The 20,166-nt window shown below is 37.5% G+C and overlaps 1 protein-coding gene across 4 annotated transcripts in view; it reads right to left on the reverse strand.

Annotated features, from left to right (window-relative positions):
* The window catches only part of ubr3 (ubiquitin protein ligase E3 component n-recognin 3), a 92,064-nt gene that overhangs the window by 67,076 nt on the left and 4,822 nt on the right, over positions 1 to 20,166 (reverse strand). For all 4 annotated transcript variants that reach the window (XM_079617569.1, XM_079617567.1, XM_079617568.1 and 1 more), the window contains exons 2-19: positions 19,524 to 19,663; positions 18,935 to 19,087; positions 16,843 to 17,001; positions 16,178 to 16,218; positions 15,901 to 15,967; positions 15,681 to 15,811; positions 12,888 to 13,116; positions 12,544 to 12,723; positions 11,387 to 11,520; positions 9,953 to 10,039; positions 9,804 to 9,869; positions 8,450 to 8,539; positions 7,506 to 7,634; positions 5,532 to 5,584; positions 5,310 to 5,443; positions 3,325 to 3,410; positions 2,730 to 2,871; positions 1,591 to 1,687 (exon numbers count right to left, since the gene is read on the reverse strand). In XM_079617569.1, the coding sequence (XP_079473695.1) occupies positions 1,591 to 1,687; positions 2,730 to 2,871; positions 3,325 to 3,410; positions 5,310 to 5,443; positions 5,532 to 5,584; positions 7,506 to 7,634; positions 8,450 to 8,539; positions 9,804 to 9,869; positions 9,953 to 10,039; positions 11,387 to 11,520; positions 12,544 to 12,723; positions 12,888 to 13,116; positions 15,681 to 15,811; positions 15,901 to 15,967; positions 16,178 to 16,218; positions 16,843 to 17,001; positions 18,935 to 19,087; positions 19,524 to 19,663 (2,118 nt within the window). The remainder of the gene's footprint in view (positions 1 to 1,590; positions 1,688 to 2,729; positions 2,872 to 3,324; positions 3,411 to 5,309; positions 5,444 to 5,531; positions 5,585 to 7,505; positions 7,635 to 8,449; positions 8,540 to 9,803; positions 9,870 to 9,952; positions 10,040 to 11,386; positions 11,521 to 12,543; positions 12,724 to 12,887; positions 13,117 to 15,680; positions 15,812 to 15,900; positions 15,968 to 16,177; positions 16,219 to 16,842; positions 17,002 to 18,934; positions 19,088 to 19,523; positions 19,664 to 20,166) is intronic.

Below are 20,166 nucleotides of genomic sequence, written 5' to 3' on the forward strand. Positions count from 1 at the left end.
CCAATGTCACATCCAGCGCGTTCCGCTGAAAACCACTTACACGTCGTCTCCGATTAAAACGTTCACTGCTTTCATGTTGATCTCGCAGCTACTGCAAAACTATCGTTTAACATGCCATTGAATTTATAGAGAACAGAAAACACTTTTAAAGTCAGCATGATATCAAAAATGACTTTCTGGCTGACATCACTTAGGCCGTGCAGGCCATTGGTGAATGTTAATGCCCACGTGTTGTGATGCAATCAATTCATGATGGATAACATCCCAGTTTGGGAAATGAAATTAATTTATTCACTAAAAAATTTTCACTCAGAAACACCCACATATCATACAGTTCCATGTTCATAAAAAAATAATTCAGCTAGCCTTTAGCAAAATCTAAATGTGTATAAACGTAAATAAATACAGGATGAAAAATATTTTATTATACAGTAGAACTGCTCGATTCAGACGATCCTGAATAGGCAACTAAACAAAATAGCGTGTTATTTCAAAAAATAAAAAATAAAAAAATAAAAAGCGATTACAATTACTTTTTACAAATCAGTTTGAATGAATGATTCATTGACTCACTCAAAGATTTCACTAGTTTCATTACTGGATAAATCCGTGTTTTTTTATTCAATGGCAAATACATAATTAACAGTCTCTTGTCGCCACCTACTGGTGTAACTATACAATCTTTATTTCAAGCGTCAAGTTTCATGTTTCGATCACTACTGTAGACATCAGTGTTTTTATCCAAACTGTTAACTTTAATTTCAGTACTTCTGTGATAATCTGAATGCTTGTAACAGAAATAATGATACAAGTGGTTGAAAAGAAAAGTTTGTGAAGCTGTTTAAAAAAAAAAAAAAGTGTGCTCATAGGAAATAATTTTTTTAATAAATAACATGCAAGGAAGTTTCTCCTCAGTGAGGAATATCTCGTGATCGACGCAATGGATTATATTGATTTTGATACACTTCGGGTTTAAGGGTTTAAAACCATGTTTTATTCTAATGTGGGCAAGTTTAATAAAAAAAAGCAAAAAAAAGCTACGTTTTAAACAAAAGGTTTAGAAAACCGAGTTTCCCCCTGACATGACTAATTGAGAAACCCCATTTTAGGTGTACGTCCCTCCACAAACACCTTCCTGAGAACAGGACAAGGAGAGACCCTGAACATAATTCCCTCCATCACACAGCGACCCTCGACCCCAAGGCGAACAGCGCACCACATCAAGCAATTTAAGGCTCCATGTGTGAGGATTTTTTCTATCAGTTTGGTTTCAGGATGATCAATGGCCCTCTCAGTGAGGTTTCACCGCAGAATATATATATGATTTGGAGTAGTTGTGTCCCAACATTACGGTATTAAGCAACTATACGAGTCTGATTTCGTTCTTTAGGACTGCCTACATTAAGCTATACTTATCTAAGAACAGGAAAAGTCTGTCCTTACAAAGATTTCAGAGAGTATGTGCGTTGTATAAAACTGTGCAGCATTTGCATGCGTTTATAGACTGTACCTTAAGAAAGGAAAATGAAATGAACCAGCAGATGTTTAGTGTGTAAGTGATAAAGAGTCTGGGGGATTTCAGAGACTCACAATGCTGTGTATCGATCCATGGCCGACTGCACGTCTCTGCGGTACACGGTGCGTAGAATCACCATTATAGGGTCAAACTCTTTCTCCCAGACTTCCGCTGGAAAACACACACACAGAAAATGGATGTTGGGTGCGAGTTATGAAAAAGGAGAATCATTTAGAAACAGCCTCAGTCTGCCACCATGTGGAGAGAGCCGAGCAATAAACTTAATGACCACAATGCAATCCAAAAAATCATTACACACTTATATTTCAGAAAATGAGCAGAAAGCCAGAAGAAACTCAATGTTTACATGTTAAAACACAGTATAAATCGATATTCCACTTCTAGAATGAATGAATGGACAAAGAAGATATCCTGATATTTAGTTTGCTCCTGTCAACCACATGTCATTAGTTAAAGCACAGCACACTTGCTCCACAGTGACCAGATAATAAAACTCAATTACAGAGTCGTTTTAAATGTACATAAATATGTCTAGTCATATCCTGCAACAGAAACAAAAGCACATCTAATACTAGAGAGCAGATGCTTCTGTCCTAATGCAGAGAAAAGTGTTGAACACTACAACCATGTGGTCACATTGCCATCTGGAGGTTAAAAGAGGTACACACATCATACCAATGCAATGTATTTATGGGAAAAAAAGACAGTCAAACAAAAACATTATTCAGACACCAGATATAATTTTACTAGTGGGTGTAGGATACTATAGTTCATTTATATAAGTGAGGTTAGCACAATAAAGTAAACTGTGACATATTATACTCAAAAATTCTTCATACAGTGGCTACCAGTCAAATGTATACAAATTTGGGACCAAAAATTATTCAGACACTTTGACCTAACCATGATTTGCTTAAGTGTTTTTTTTTATTGCTAATGCGACCTTTTTACACCACAGACTGACCAAAATTAAGCATTGCTCGGTAATTGGTTGATCTAAAGTGGTATTATCTAATTGTGTAATTAAATTTAACAGCTGACAGATATTAAACATAATTCATTTGTGAGACAGTCTAACAGAAAGATGTCCAAAACCAGTGAAATATCCACTGATTTGATAACTCTGAAATGTTGAAGGTGTCCAAATACATTTTGGTTTGACTGTTAATGGCAATATGATAAGTTGCGTCACCTTTTGGCGTGTACATGCCCTGTTGCATTGATCCTCCAGGCTCAAACACCGGGGCTTTAAAGTCGGCTACAGCAGAAAGCATCTCCTCAAAACTGCAGCTGCCCGGCACCACGCCGCTCTTAGGGTTGGGATTCTCCGGGATCTACGACTGCAGTCAAGGACAACCATCAAAACTCAACTACTACGACCAGAGTATTCAAGTTATAAAGTCCACAGAGGTCAATAATGGGATAAGTGCAAGACAATTTAACATTAGACAAACAGGAGGGCCTGTGTGATTAGTATACGGTTGTGAATATTCTGATAATGTTTCCTTTTTTTTTCAGACGTATTTAGTGTTTTCATTTTATCTGGGCATTAAGAAACTGCTTTTCTTTCTTAAAAAAAACACTTAAATTATCATGTATCTTTTTGTACTGGGTTACATTATTTTTACATAGTATAATATTTTTTAAAGAATACTATCAACAGTCCTTAATCAAAAATGATTCTCAAGAACATCACAATTTGTTCTAAAACTAGCGAAACCTCAATCAAAGCAGAGTGCTTGCTGTACTTGCTGTGAGTACAATGTGTTTTCATGGTGAAAGGATACCAGATCTAGCAGGGAACTGTGGGTACGATCATTCATACACAACTGAGACACCATCTCCGCTCTCAAAATCTCATCATCAGACATTCCTGCAGAGAGACACAAAGACAGAATTAATTCATTGAGTTCATCTCTCCATCTCTGTGAATGTCTGGAAACCCACGAGGGAAAAAAATCCACATGCGTGCCATAACTCACAAACCACAGCTTTTAAAAATGGGCATATCCATCACAAAAGGTCCAAATATTGTCAAGCTGTTTGCTTGACCATTTTTTTTTAGTGATTATCTTAAGGTATTGCAAAAATGTATTATTATTATTTTATTATTATTTAAGGCTGTCGAGCAATTAAAATTTTGAATCCAGATAATTACACGTGGCGATTAATTAATCTACCGGTAATTGAATCGCAAACTGCACATCAAATTTGGCTAAAAAGTTACCCCCCAAAAAATAACTTAAAATAATTATTCTGTTAAATGAGAAAAGCATCAAACAGACATTATAAAAAGTAGCTTTAGAAAAAAAAAAAAAAAAATTTTTTTTTTATTCCGCATAAATTTCACATAAATAGCCATGGTAAGTAATGATGACAGAATTTATTTTTGGGAGAACTATACCTTTAATGGGTTTTTAATTACGGTAATATGGAACCATCCTGACCCGAGATATTGAGTGTACTGTAAATGTATAACCAAAAATTTGTTGTGGGCCACGACAGACAAAAAAAGGAAGACAGTATTCGCCCTCGACCCCGGACCTGTCCTTGAGCCGACGATACGGTACTTGTCTCTGGAGTGTAGTCCTCAACAGAGCCAAAAGTGCTTTCATCGTGGAAGCTCTTACATGCAAAACACCGAATCTTACACGAAATTCACCTTCATCACAGTGTAACGGATGGTAATGGGAAAACGTGTATCAATGCAACCTGTTTTTAGCTTTGCCTTATGTTACTAGCTCGTTACCGAATCAAACTCAGTATATATTAAACTTTACCAGTATTGATATGCTAGCTTGATAGTGAGTACTAACAGCCATGTTAGTTGTTTATATTCATAGTGATAAAGTTGGGTATTTATTACATGTGATTCTGACATGATGTCATGCATTGCGCTCCTCTCAGCTCAGCGCTGGTAGACGCGTCCTCCAGCTGAGCAGTCGCCATTGCGCGTTCATGTGTTTTGGGGGCGTGGCTTTGGAAGGGGCCCAGAAGGGAGGGGGTGGAGCCCAGAAGGGAGGGGGTGGGAGTGAATGGAATAAGTAGCTGTGTTTATTGCAGCCCTGAGAGGACTACAGACACTCGATTTGTATACTCTCTTTTTCAGAGTACTTACATTTTAATTACGTGGTATATACTAACAGTTTAAACAAATTTGGGGGAAAAGTTTTTTATATAAATCCTACCTACCCTACCTTTAACAGAGAGTTCTGTAAATAACATGGTACTCGTATTTATAACAACGTCACAGTAGGCGGAAGTCACTGCGGTTACACACATAATGCCTTAGTGATTTAATAACTTTAGGGCTGGGCAATATGACAAAATATAGTGATCTACCAATATTGTATTTATAAAGTTGATTAGCAGATAAAGCATTTACAGGCTTTGATTTCCCCGGCCATGAAATCAGGTACATACAAATATCAGGAAACCTGATTCCTGGCCACATGCCAATGTTCATGGACCACTGGTTCTTTGGTAAGTTGTAAGGATCACAGTCAAATCCAACTGCCTTTCATTTAAGCAGACGATCGTTTATTTTACTCCCGTTTATGCAGTTTCCACAGGATGTTTTGCTACTCGGTCTGACTGAGTGTGTGTGTCCTGGCGGGAAAGTGACGTCAGTGCACACCATCTACACTGAAGCTGTATGAGTGTAGCCGTATATTCACCAATTAGAAGTAACACATTCCACTAATGACAGATCTTGTGTATGTTAGCTATTTAATGTTATTGAGCTTCAAACTGAAAAAGAGATGACATGTACCCAGGTGTATTCGGAGACTGCTCAGTATGACCAGGAAGGTGAGCGCCCCCTCCAGCATGGGTCTCTCCTGCTCGGAGTCCAGCACTGCGTTCTGATGTTGAGACGCCATCGTCAGCAAGTCCACCACCTTAAACCTGGCATAAACACAAAGCTTTTAGGAGACATCTCTAGACAACGGTGGCTGAAAACAATCTGTGTGAAAACACAAAAAAGTTGCCGTACCTCTCAAACACTGAGGAAATGAAGTAATCTGGATCCAGTCTAGATGCACACACCTGAAGACAAAAAAAAAAAATCCTACTATAGTCTCAGGAGCAAACATGAAGGGTCTATTAACAAAGTGCTAAATGTGAACAGCAAAAGGGTAAGATAACCAGCAAATTTAGAAAGAACTGCACAAAATACATGGTTAAAAACAGGTTATAACGACGCTCACTGAACGATGTACGCGATTCAAATCAAACTGTCTTCTGAAGAAAATGTGTTGTATTGTGCATCTGCTAACAACTTTTACCTCAGAAGAAAAATAACCAACATAGGTTTATCTTTCTTAATATGGAAACATGAAATATTCCACACATTTAGCCATGAAAATATGAGGAATGCAATCATGTTGTCCAAAAAATCTAAATGTTTTGATGATGCTAGTGATGCAATGACCTGTGCTGTCTGTCTGCAAAACCAAACAAAACGTTTTTTTCTTTCTGCGAAACCAAACAAAACAGTTTTGTTTGTCTGCAGAAAAAAACAAAAACAAATCTGTTTTATCTGTCTGCAAAACAAAACCAAACAAATCTGTTTTTTCTGTCTGCAAAACAAAACCAAACAAATCTGTTTTGTCTGTCTGCAAAACAAAACAAAACTGTTGTCTGTCAGCAAAACAAAACCAAACAAATCTGTTTTGTCTGTCTGCAAAACAAAACAGTTGTCAGTCAGCAAAACAAAAAAAACAAATATGTTTTGTCTGTCTGCAAAACAAAACCGTTGTCTGTCAGCAAAACAAAACCAAACCAAACAAATCTGTTTTGTCTGTCTGCAAAACAAAACAGTTTACTGTCAGAAAAACAAACCCAAACAAATCTGTTTTGTCTGGTTTTGTTTTGCAGACAGACAACGGTTTTGTTTTGTTTTGCAGACAGACAAAACAGATTTGTTTGGTTTTGTTTTGCAGACAGACAACGGTTTTGTTTTGCAGACAGACAAAACAGATTTGTTTGGTTTTGATTTGCTGACAGACAACGGTTTTGTTTTGCAGACAGACAAAACAGCAAAACAAAACCAAACAAATCTGTTTTGTCTGTCTGTAAAACAAAACCGTTGTCAGTCAGCAAAACAAAACCAAACCAAACAAATCTGTTTTGTCTGTCTGCAAAACAAAACAGTTTACTGTCAGAAAAACAAACCCAAACAAATCTGTTTTGTCTGGTTTTGTTTTGCAGACAGACAACGGTTTTGTTTTGTTTTGCAGACAGACAAAACAGATTTGTTTGGTTTTGTTTTGCAGACAGACAACGGTTTTGTTTTGTTTTGCAGACAGACAAAACAGATTTGTTTGGTTTTGATTTGCTGACAGACAACGGTTTTGTTTTGCAGACAGACAAAACAGCAAAACAAAACCAAACAAATCTGTTTTGTCTGTCTGTAAAACAAAACCGTTGTCAGTCAGCAAAACAAAACCAAACAAATATGTTTTGTCTGTCTGCAAAACAAAACCGTTGTCTGTCTGCAAAACAAAACCAAACAAATCTGTTTTGTCTGTCTGCAAAACAAAAAAACATTTACTGTCAGAAAAACAAAACCAAGCAAATCTGTTTTGTCTGTCTGCAAAACAAAACCGTTGTCTGTCAGCAAAACAAAACCAAACAAATCTGTTTTGTCTGTCTGCAAAACAAAACAAAAACAAAGAAATCTATTTTGTCTGTCTACAAAACAAAACAGTTGTCCGTCAGCAAAACAAAACCAAACAAATCTGTTTTGTCTGTCTGTAAAACAAAACAAAACCGTTGTCTGTCAGCAAAACAAAACCAAACAAATCTGTTTTGTCTGTCTGTAAAACAAAACAAAACAAAACAGTTGTCTGTCAGCAAAACAAAACCAAAATCATGTGTGGCAAAGAATTTTGGACCTTGGATGAACTCGTACTTCAAGTCCAGAAGAGTGAGGTGAGTGGGCGAGGGGTGTCGGTGTGTGTGTTACCTGCAGGAGGTAGATGTCCGGGTCAATCATAGAGTTACAGAAGTGAGACTGGACATAGGTCATGGCCTGACCTTTAATCTGCAGCCCATTTCTCACCCACATGTTACTGTGGATCTCAGACAGGCTAGCCTGCACAAAAACACACAAAACACAGATCCACTTATGGATACCATCTACTTATCACACACTGTAGAATTAACATCATAACGCTGTCACTTGACATTAAGTCACACGCCAGAAGTGAAACGCGAGACATCGGTCAAGATTTATGACAAACGGCTGCAACATTACACAACACAATGTCCTCTGCTTCAGTAGCATTAATGCACTGATGGACAAAATGAAGACCAAACAAAATAACTATATTAGATGGGCATAGCTTATCAAAAAACACTGTAATGTTATCATAAAAGAAGGACATGTGACTTGTGTTCAATTAAAAAAACATTTGAATACATTGTCACAAGATCCAATGGTTTTGCATGTTGTGTTTGAATGTATCCAAGCATAGATGAGAGTAAGGAACTGTGGTGGTGGGAGGATTTTCACTGAACAACTTGTATTTTTCTGTGGAAGAGTGCAGAAACTCAGACTAGTCTTACAAGTTAGTCATCTAATTGTTTTCTTTAGGACTGGTTATAACTTTACAGTATGACAGTTACATAAAGTAGGTTGGTCTAAAAAGTAAAACCGATTATGCCTTGACTAACTGCCAGCTGGTCAAACTAGTTCCTAAGACAATGTCTCAACATACAGTACAGTATCATATGACTCCAGAAGACTTGAATAATACCAGATATGGGTCATATGGGTTATTTTACATCATACTTTTAATAGTTTCAGCCCTGGTATAACAGTTTTAGAATACAAGTATGATTTTTGACATGAGGATGAATAAATGTGTTCTTATCTTAATATTTCAGTTCATCTCCATCATGTATTACCTGTATCTGAAGAGGGTGAACCATGATCTTCATCAGCATCTCCTGATCAGGAAGCAAACTGTCCAAATCCAGACCTTGACACTTCACTCCCTGCAAAACAACAGATCCGTTTATAATAATGCACATAAAACAAAGACTTCAAACAGACCTATTACTAGCACTAATTAACATCTGATTGTGGAGCAGCTCTGGAGGGTTTTAACTGTATCAGTGTTTCTGAGGAAATGACATCAATGCATCAGATACTCTTCAATTAATTCACATCTGCATGAAGAAAGCCACCAAACCTCTTCATGTCAGTAAATCTAATATAAACAGTGCCCCAATTTTGGGTGAACCCTTAATTCGAACCAACATATCCATACGAGGTCCTTTGTTAAACGTCAATCCTTCGTACTTGATGGAGTGAATTTATTATATTTTTTTATATTGTGATGTCAATTGCACTATTATTATTACTAAATGTAGACCATAACAGAATAATATTGTATTGTATTAAAATACCTCCGCATTTAGGGCCAGATTTACTAACAGTTTGCACCAGTGCAAACCCTCTTTTGGCGTTACAAGAACTACTGTCAGGATTTACAAAAGACACAGCGCTGAAAAGGCGTGGACAGGGATATTTTTGCGGCTGACCTTATTGTATGCATTTGTAGGAGTTTCCCTTTCAGTTCCTTTTGTGGGAGGAGAATATTTAAATGAATCATGTAAGGTGATTTACAAAGGTTTGCACTAGAAAATGTACTGGTACTTGCGCCATTATTTAAATAAAAAAAAACTCATATTAAACTAGACGCTAATTTGCGCTGCTCTTGGTAGATTGTGTTCATTTTGTGCGTCGTCAGTAGATCACAACCAGAACTTCACTCCCATCGGCGCTTTCATGAGATTGCGCTCTCGTGCTAATTTGCCCAATTTAGTAAATCTGGCCCTTAGACTTAAGCATATAGTTTTACTTATAAAACACACTTCTATAATTTAATTTTAGTGATTGGCTGTGTTTGCCAGTTTAACCTGTGAATGACTGGAGTGCTTGTTGCAGCAACTTAACAAATTCATGCTGTGTTTTAGTACAAATGAGTTCTAATTGGGGCAAAGCTGCCCAGGATTTATGTGACCCATGTTGAACCACATTTTTTACTGTTTTTATCACTCCACTTATCCGTGTTTGCTCATATCATACAGGCTGTCAGTCTGTGCATTAGTGGTGGGGATTCATCAATGACTCTCTTACATCGTTTTGTAAATAGTAGGCAACAAGTGACTGTCTTTATCAGCGAGTCATTAAATTATTCACTCAACCAGTTTACTTTACAGGTTCTGAGTGTGTCGGACTGGGCTCCAAGCTCACCTTGCTGAGGAACATGGCGTAGTATCGATGGAGAGGTAAATGAAAGGTCAGCTGGTTGAGGGAAGGCTGTGACAGAGAGAGAAAGGTTTCTCACCAGGTCCACATTCATGAAGACATTTAGTCTGACAGTTTACGCTTTAAGACTGTACCTCATCTACAAACCCAATGGCATCAAACCACATCTGAAGAGTTTCCAGACAGTACCGCACCACTGTCTTAGTGTAATCCTGGGTCTCCTGACAACACAAAACATGTTCAGTTCAAACTTAAGCCACTAAACACTAAACAGGGCCAGTTCACACAGAACACATTTCTGTACATTTGCTGATTTACTATTGTTTTTCTGCGTAAACATGCGGTAGACCAGTGATTCTCAACCAGGGGGACTCAAGATGACTTAATACAAGTGCTGTCACTAACAATTATTCTGGTAATAGAGTAATTTGTAGATAATTTTGACGATTAATCATATTTTTTGTGGTAAAATAGACCTAGGCAAAGACCTACGCGTTTAAAATGACTTAAGTATATTCTGTACTAACAATGAGGCAATCTTATTTTGTTCAAATAAAGTATCAAAAGCAAGAAATCATATTGTAATCTACAATCATGTACATTTTGCATAACAAATGTCTGCAGAGGACACCAACGGCCTGGTGTTGTTACACTTTACAGCAGATCAAATCCTTGCTTAACATTGGCTTAATGACATTTACTTTAAATGTTTACTTAATCTTTAATAATTTTGGCTACTTCTTTCCTATAGAAATGCTACAGCCAATGTAATTTCTTGAACATGTCGACATCAAAACACGCAAACTCAAGAGTTTAAACTTATTTTGAAACTGTTCGCATATTTAGAAACATATTGATGTATGCTCATGTGTTGGCGTAGGTTTAAAAATAGTTTACCTTACAAATCTGATTAAATGGAGCACATTGTTTGCATTCACAGATGAACATTATAAGCAACTATATAAAAATTCGGTTCATGGATTCTCGTCCGTGAAATGCCGGTTACTTGAAATTGCAATCGAGGATTATTAAAATGGAGGAATCGTGACAGCCCTACTTAATACTATTTTAAAATAAGAATGACAAAACAAGCATTAACTTAAGCTAAAACAAAACAACTAAAAATCAAGATTAGTATTAGGTTATTTTTTATAATGAAAAGACATCTTTCAAGCTATTCCAAGGAGGGAGGACCTTCAAGTATTGTTGTGGCCTTGAAGTCAAAAAGGTTGAGATCCCCTGTGTTAGATGGACATGTTTGACACGCTAAACCAGGCTCGAGGCTTTTGCAGCATCTCACACACGAAGTGTTTAGGGTTAAATAAGTGAAATATGGAAAAATTAAGCAGTCTCAAGACCTTGCGTTGTCTCACATTTTTGAATGCAAAACCTGTTCTGTGTGAATGGCCATTGAACTAATTTATCAAGTTACATGTAGCTATTGTACGACAACATTTATAGCAAAGCAAACCTGCAATAAAAAAATACAAACTGAAATATCACTCAGTATGCAGCAGATAAAGGAGAATATTACAAATAGAAAGGTGCTGGAGTGATGTGTAGCTCACTTTGACTTTGCAGTGTGTGAGGAGACCCCACATGGGCTGAGCACAGGCCTCCAGCTCAGCTGCAAACGCGGCATAATACGTCTGAGACTCAAACTCCACGTGCTCATTCAGCTCTCTCTTGTTCAGATTCATCCCTGACAGAGCGAAACATACAGGGAAGAAATCAATAACAACATTCTTGACTCACCGAAATCAAGTTTCAGTTGTAACATCACCTACATGTTTTTAATCACAACTAAAGTGAACTTTATCAAATAAATAGTCCTAGATGCTTATTATTATGTAGTAAGTATTTATATAAGGCATTCGATGTCAAGCTATATAGTAAATACAATCACAATATAGTATTCACTGCACAAAATATTTTTATTCCTCAGTATTTTTGAATTGGTTTCCAGTAAAAATATCGAAACATCCTTAAATCAAGAAACATTTACTTGAGAAGGAAAAAAAGCGTTGAGATATTACATTTTGTTTTCTGAAAAATGTATAAAAATTTAGATTTTGTTTAAAAATCGGACCCTATTGGTAGATTTCTTCTTGATTTAAGCATCAACTTACCGGTAAGTAATTTTAAAAAATTTCAGAAAACAAGACATGTTCACACCAAGAACAATAACTATAAAGGTAACTACAGTATAATAACTTCATTAGCGTCCACACCAGCGCACAGTATCGTTCTGTTTATTGTTTAAGTGCGCTACAGTTCTGTCGCCTGCCCATTTAAATGCACAAGCTTTTTAAAATTTGGTGGATTCTGATTGGCTGTCAATGTTTTTGCCGTTCATCAGCGGGAAAAATCATTCTGAAAGGGATTCCAACCATATTGTTTCTATGCCGTTATCGCTACAGTTGTGGTGTGGACTCTGCTATTCTTTTAAATTTAGAACTACATCTTTATCGGTTTAGTTATTATCTTAGGTCATTTTGCTCCTCAAGTAAATGTATCTTGACTTATTTAAAGGTTAGGTATATTGTACAAAAAAATAGTAAGAGTTGGGCATAATTAAGCCCTTTAGCTGTAACCATTTTACAATTAGTAAGTAAACACTAATTCATTCTCATTGTGCCATTCATAGAACTAGGAAAAAACAGCACCACAGACTTTGAAACAAAAACAGCGTCTATGACCGCAGGATTTCCTGTCAGTTACTGACCTTGGAAGTAGGAGACGAAGCTCATCCAGAGCAGCAGCAGAGAACGATCCTCCAGGAAGCGCTTGGCCACACTTTGGTGTGAGAGGATATTAATAAAATCACTAACTAAAGGCCAGTAGGTGTTATTCTTCAGTAGAGCTTCACCACAGTTTACCACCACATGACGATTATTCTCCTCATCTGTGACATTAAAAAACACAGATAGAAGACATTTCAAAACATTTTACACTTCTGGAAATGTAGGCGGTCATCCAGGTGTCGCCTCAAGAAATGTGCATACAGTGTTCAGTACATCAACAGTGGGACTGGTAGCATACATTTCTCTGGTTGTTTTCTTGGGTTACCTTGCAGTTCGCTCTTGATAAGGCAGCTCTCCATCATGTAGAGAAGCACAGTGACCATGATGTCCAGTAAATGGCACTCCTCCGTGACGTGTCTCGCCAGCTCCTCGTTACTGAAGAGCTGAACGCTGATGTGAACGATACGGTTGGACATGGTGTCGGACTCGTGGCTCTTCATGAGGGTCTTCATGATGAAGGCGTAGTGTTGAACAAATGTTTTAGTGAACGTGATCTGTGGCACAGGAGAAGTAAGTACACATTTTGGTAAAAAACTATATTATAAATTAAATTATAAAAAAAGAAAGAAAAAAAAAGTATAAAACCAATATTAGAACAATGCAATTTGGTTCTTTAGAGATCATATGCTGTTTGCACCAGCTATAAATAAGTTATATATGCAAATGTATAACTATTTACACACTACTAAACATTTGATATATGACATGGGAGGAAATGTGTTTCACTGCTTTTGCATACTCTCGCAAATTGATTATATGTTCCCTAGAAATTCTGCGATCATTGCAAAACCATTGCGTTCCCCCAAGAAACTTTGCAAACATATACAGTATACATGTTTTTTTTATATGATATTTACATTAATACAACAGTTCGTTCTGGTTCTCGATTCTGATTGGCTGAGAGCCTTTACCAGCCATGCAATATTCTACCATTAACACTACAGGAGACATTTCACCCATCGTATCACTCCGCTTGCAGCTTTTTTCTCACAGCGAGTGTCATGGGGGATGAGCAAACACCATCATTTTACAAATACTACTGTTGTTGTGTCACGGAATGTAGTTTAAGAGTTTTTTTAGGTGAGAATGTAGTTATTTAAACCTCAAATATGTGACTTACATATAAACATAGCACCTATTTGATAAAAGATGTGAGCTCCAGACCGTTGAAGACAAAGAAATCGCTTTCCTCCCATATTCAAACTGATTTTGAGATTATGAATAAGATTGACCTGAAGAACATCAGTTAAATGCAGGTAATACACTCGCTTAGTCGATCTCTCTCATAAAACTGACATTTTAGAGTTAGTAAAGGAGGCTTGGGCTGTTGAACGGTCAACTTGAGATTTGTATCCGTGGCAAAAGAAAGTAGTTCCGCACAAAAGAGTGTTTTTAAAGACACTACGTTGTTGTTTTTTTACAGTATTTATTTACACACTTGTGCCGTCGAACAGTTGTATAAAAAATTGTCAATCAAATCAAACTTAACGGGGCAAACTGAAATTCACAGCGTTTCAACAACTTCTGCTCACAAATTTGAAGGCTGCTATTGGATCACTGAAAGTTCACCGCATATGCGACTACGCATTACTTTACGGAGAGCTTACAACCTACTAGGCTACGTTCTGCCTTAAGAACAAAAATTAAGTACAAACTTAGTAACTAGTAGTTAAGAACCTACTAACAGTTGGTTGGTACAATACTACCCAATACCATACAAAGTAGGAAATGGCAAAATTTTCTACATTTACCAGAGATTTACAGTTTAACTTTCAAGAAGTCAAATGATGCCATTTTAAAAGGTCCTTATTTTGTTTAACGGTGTATTAGAATAGGTTAACATGTTTTACTGTTTAAAAAAACATTACTTTTCCACATACTGCAAATTATTGCAGCACCTCTATTCCTAGTTTGTCTGAAATGCTCTAATTGACCGTTCGCAAAGACCCGCCCCCTTTAGTTACTGTTGCTATGTCCGACAAGCTACGCCGCTCTCACGCCACATCATGATCTCACGCAGTGAAAAATACATCGCGGAGCAGAGAGGAGACTGACAACATGCTGACAGACAGGACAGAAGAGCTTACTTTTGGGTTACGTTTGATATTAAACAAAGTCTCACCTTTCAAATTTGGTCATTTAAAAAAAAAGAAATTTAAACAATAAATACGGTTTTGTGGCTCTTTAATGTGTCGTGACAGATCGCTGTAGAGCCTCTAAAGCTGCTCGTGAACCGATCATCTCTTCCTTCTAGTTCATTTATAGCATCAAATAAACATGAATGAACATCAGAAGGAATGTTGTTTTAACCGCGGAAAGGCGTCAGTACACACGTTATTCAAGTTAAAATCCTCCCATGTTAATCTACTAACTCTCCTGACTGCTTTGTCGGACAAAATGGCGGATGGCGAAGTATGATTGGTCAGATCACCTGTCAATCAAGCTCCCTGCGAAGGGTCAATTGAGTTCTGGTTTCTACAAAGCCCCTCCTTCTGAAAAGCTCAGAGTGTTTCGATTGGCCAGTTGACCCAGTGTGTTGTGAAAATAAATAAATAAATACCTCAAGCGTGTGATGCGACTTTACCATAATATGAGTTTCAGCTTCTAAGGCTTCTAAAGCAATTGTAAACTCACAGTTAATCGTGTCTTTGGTTTTACCATATCAGTTTGAGTCGAAGTCAGATTCGGAAAATGCAAATGATTAAGCAGATGATCGATCGGAACCAACATCCGAAATGCCATGACAACAATTCACTGAAGCCTTGCCTTCCTTCTCCGTGCATGCCTTTGGGCGGGCATTATGCTAACTCAAATTGTGACGCAGACGGTTGCAGAAACAATATCTGGACTTCATTTGATGCTTCAGGCAGTTCTGGAACAGTGTTCTCTGTTAGATATAATAAATCCCTTTTGTGGAAGACCTTGCAGACTTTATGCATCACAAACAGATACATTAGACACATACCAGTAAAAAGCATCATATGGCCTCTTTAAACAAACCACAGGTTCATGTTGGATCCTGCATATAATAAGTAATAAGTTTAAGAGCATCAAATACCTTATAATCCTGATCTGGCAACATGTTGAGCAAAAAAGTGACCATCTTCTGAGGAAATTCATACTTAATAGTCCAAAACAATAACTCTTCTAAAAAACATTTATGTTTTAGAGTGTCCATTATGGATGGATCTAACAAAACAGGAAAAGAGCAAGGACATGTAATTAAAAATAAATGCCAACAAGATTTAAGTATGATGATGAGATGTAATGAGATGTACCTTTGGTACTGCTACTGAGCTTCACTCTTTTCCTCTGTCCCACACCCTGCAGCCCGTCCTGATCCTCCTGTCAAACAGATACATCAAACACTTCAGTCGACACACTCTACTCAACGACGAGCCCCGCTAAAACAATCCCCTTTGACAATAAGTTCACGTTGCTAAAGCGGCCAAAATAAAGCCGAGTTCCCAACAATAACACAATGGGCAGACACACCCTGCAGTGTTTGTTCTGACTGGTTGCTGTTCGATCTATCCCAGAAGTCTGTGTGCCTACCTCTTTGCTAGAGTCCTCCAGACTGGCAGCAGCAGTAGCTCCTAAAATAAAAAAAGTAGTTGCCACAAAAATGTAGCAAAATATTAAAACCATGTTACCGTAGCATCCAAGAGTTATCGATACGCTATTCTAGAGTTCGGGACTGAAATTTAAAAAATGTGACGCTTTGAGCGGAATCGTAAACGCCTCTCATACCATTGTATAATGGTCATTGTACGCGCTCATCGGATAGGTCTGTGATTGGCTACAATGATCAACGCTTCAAAAACATGTTGTAAATATACATCAATGGCGCTCTTCACGGAGCGCTTGCACAGAAACACACGGGAGTGTTTGAAAGCAGGCGTCTATCAACGGACCGGTCCTTTCAAATGCTAGTTTAAAAAAAAAAAATCAAACACTTCCGTGTGGTCTCGAACTCTCCAGTGTGTTGATCATTGTAGCCAATCACAGACATATCTGATGAGCGTGTGAACACAATGGCCAATCAGAGGTGTTTACGATTCCGCTCAAAAGCACTCACAATTTCACGATTTAAAAAATTTCAGAATTTCAAATTCAACATTTGAAAGTCTGTACTTTTTGACCACTCTACGCTATTCAACAAAGAGGATGACAACACATCTCTACGGTCAGGTAAAGCACAGAGGAGACGGCAGTGTTACCCAGCAGGCTGAGTGCTCCTGCTCCTGCTGAAGTGTCTGTTGCTGTCCCAGCGCCAGCTCCTCCTGCTCCTTTCTCCTCCACCGACACCAGACCCGAACTCTTCAGTGCTGACAAATACTTCTCATAGTTCCTCTTTGCAAAAACATTCTCCTCTTGACCTGTGGGAGTGGGGCGATATAGATGTGTGAACACTGTCCCAAATCATTTTAAACTCCCTTTTGGTCAATTTGAAAGTGTGAAAAAGAACCAAAAAAAAAAATGTCCTCTGTCCAAAAAGCCTATTATGAGAGCTAATAGCTACTGTACAATTACAGCTTGATTAAAAATTGGATTTATGAAATCAAAAACCAAACCGAAAAAATATAAATAATGAGGAAGTAGGATATAGGATACAATATAAAAAAATAAAGGTTCTAAAAGGGGGTTTTCACAGTGATGCCATAGAAGAACCATTTCAGGTTCCCCAAAGAACCTTTCAGCAAACAGTTCTTGTGGAATGGAAAGGTTTCATGGATGTTAAAGTTTCTTCATGGAACCATAAATCTGGCCGAACGTTTCCAGCTATATTTCCCCTTGAGCTTGGTGCGGCACGGCACGATTATGACCCGTTTTCGGCCCGGAATTGGCTAACCGTGCTGGTAGAATGCGTTTAGTGACGTCGCCACTCAGGATTGGTCACTTGTCTGTCACCTGTCTGCCAGTTTCTTTGTAGCTGGACAACCGTGCTATTTGAGTGAAGTTAAAGCAAGTTAGTAATATAAAATTAAAAGAAAATCTGATCATGCTCTATATCATGATCGCTATTTACATCTCATACTGTTTGTAAACTCTTGCATTACCAATACAACGACTAACGCATTCATATTACATTCCAAAGAGCTCATCAGCCCCACAGTGGAAAATTAAACCATATCCGTAACGGCTGGGCCGGATCGGCACGGAATGGATCGGTTGAGCAATGAGAACGGTTTGGTCGGACGGTAGAAAAGTGACTAGATGCAAATAAAGAAGCTTAATTTCAAAGTCATGATGAGAGCTTTTCTTCCTTATTGTGATGTACAGCCAAGTGTAACCGTTTATCAAAACAGAAAACAAAATGTCGAGATGTGGGCACTGCACTCAAAAGTGGAGGCAAATGAATGCGAGCGAGTTTAAGAGTACTAAATAATTTACAATAAGATCTATAACATGCATTTTGAAAAATTATTTCATATTCCATGTCGACTTCAAAAGTGAGGTGAAGACGCTATTATCCTAACAGCAGAAGAGAAAGATACTACTCCAGTTCCTAATTGTACAAGTTAGTTAAGGGAAAGTTGCAGAATATTGTGGCGTTTAAGGCTTCTTGTTAGGGCTGTTAACGATTAATCGCATCCAAAATAAAAGTTTGTGTTTACATAATAAATGTGTGTGTACTATGTATAATTATTTTATATATTTAAATACACAAACATGCTTGTATATAATTAAAAAAATATTTGCATGTATATACTGTATATAGATTTATATATAATTTATAAATATTTGATATATAAATAACACATTTTCTTAAATATGTGAACGTGTGTGTATTTATATATACAAAATAATTATACATAGTACACACACATTTATTTTGGATGCGATTAATCGTTTAACAGCCCTACTTCTTGTGTTAAAAACAAGTAGCTGAAGTTTATTTCCCTGATAAGTTTAAGATTCCTGATCATTTGCAGTGGCACATTATTAAAGGATGGACGGTTAAAAAGTATATTTTGATAGGACAGGAAACACAACCTCTAAGTTAGTTCTCACATTCGAAGAGGACAGCCAATCATTAATTAGCATATATAGGTCTTAAAGTCAAAGCAGCAAAAACAGCATTTTTAATTCTAGGGTCAAAGAGAGGGTGGAAAATGGTCAAATAAATAAACAAGGACAAGCGTGGAGAAAACTAAACAAAAACAAAAACGTTATATGTAGACCTCAGGGGAAAATGATAAAACCCAGTAACAAAAAGAAAGTAAGAACCAATGACTGGAAACAGAACTTTGTTGATCGATGCATATAACAACAACTACAGTCAATAAAACATTCACATTGCATACTCACCCATGCTCAGTTCTTTAAAGGTCTGCTGATTGGTTAAGATCTTGGTGAGAACGGTGCGCATGGCCCCGCCCATCTTGGTGAGCTCTTCTAAGAAGGATATGTGCGGCTCCAACTGCTGCAGGACCTTCTGCAGATCTCGGTCAGCGGCCGACTCTGCAGGCACATGATAAGATGTTTGTGTGCGAGACAAAATAAAGCAGCATATGTTATCCCAGTGGGCACGATTAGCAGCCTCAGCCAGTACATGCCATACACATGGGACTGATATTATGCAAAAGCACAGAGAAAGCTGTTGACTAAAGCATTATTGTATTATTGCAGATTATCTTATTTGTTGCTTCACAATACGTCTGGTCAGTTTAAGACCTGAATCTACTCAAACGGCTCCAAACTAAACACTGAAAAACCCATGAAATTAAATTGTGTCTTTTATTTCATAGCTTTGTGGCCATGTAGTGCATTCCCATAAATTCCCATAAATTAACAGAACAGCCTTTAGCTGGCAAACCTTGTGTGCATGTGAAGCCATTTTATGGGGTCTTTAAGGAAGTTAGAACAGCACATGGGCATTGAGATGTGATGTCCTCACCTGGTTCAGTGTAGCCGTCTCTCAGGTACTGGATGATCGTGATGATAAACCGCGGCAGCACCATCTCAGACATGAGCAGCAGATCCCAAGGGACTGATGGCACGTTCTCTCCCGTTTTTAATCGATGCCTACTACAAAACCTGTCACACAAGAGCATGTGAATTAGAATTGAACATGTCAGCAGAGTCATTTGCAGTTTACAATACAATACAAAAATCCTGTTTTCATTGTAATCAATAAAAATGTCTAACATTACACTTTTTTTTGTGAAGGTCAACAGATTGATGCACTACAAGCAAATACAATATGCAAGTCTATCACTAACATCATGGTGGTGGTGTAGGGATAAAAGAAGTGCTGGAACACTAGTTGATCCATAACACCATGAAACAGTAAGTGATCAACATTATCAGTGCTCATATGAAGTATGTTTCTAATTCATTTCCCCCATATATATATATATATATATATATATATGAAGCACAAAACTCTTTATTTAAAAATGTTACTTCAGTATAGAAATATGCGAGTAGACTGGGAGAGTAGAGAGAAAGACTTGATCCTTCATGGGAATCTTATTGGTGGATTTCTCCTCACAAAAAAAAAGGCTATTAATGTCACATGGAAATTGAAATGAAAGATT

This window comes from Phoxinus phoxinus, assembly GCF_949152265.1.
Source record: "Phoxinus phoxinus genome assembly, chromosome: 7".
NCBI classification, from domain to species: domain Eukaryota; kingdom Metazoa; phylum Chordata; class Actinopteri; order Cypriniformes; family Leuciscidae; genus Phoxinus; species Phoxinus phoxinus.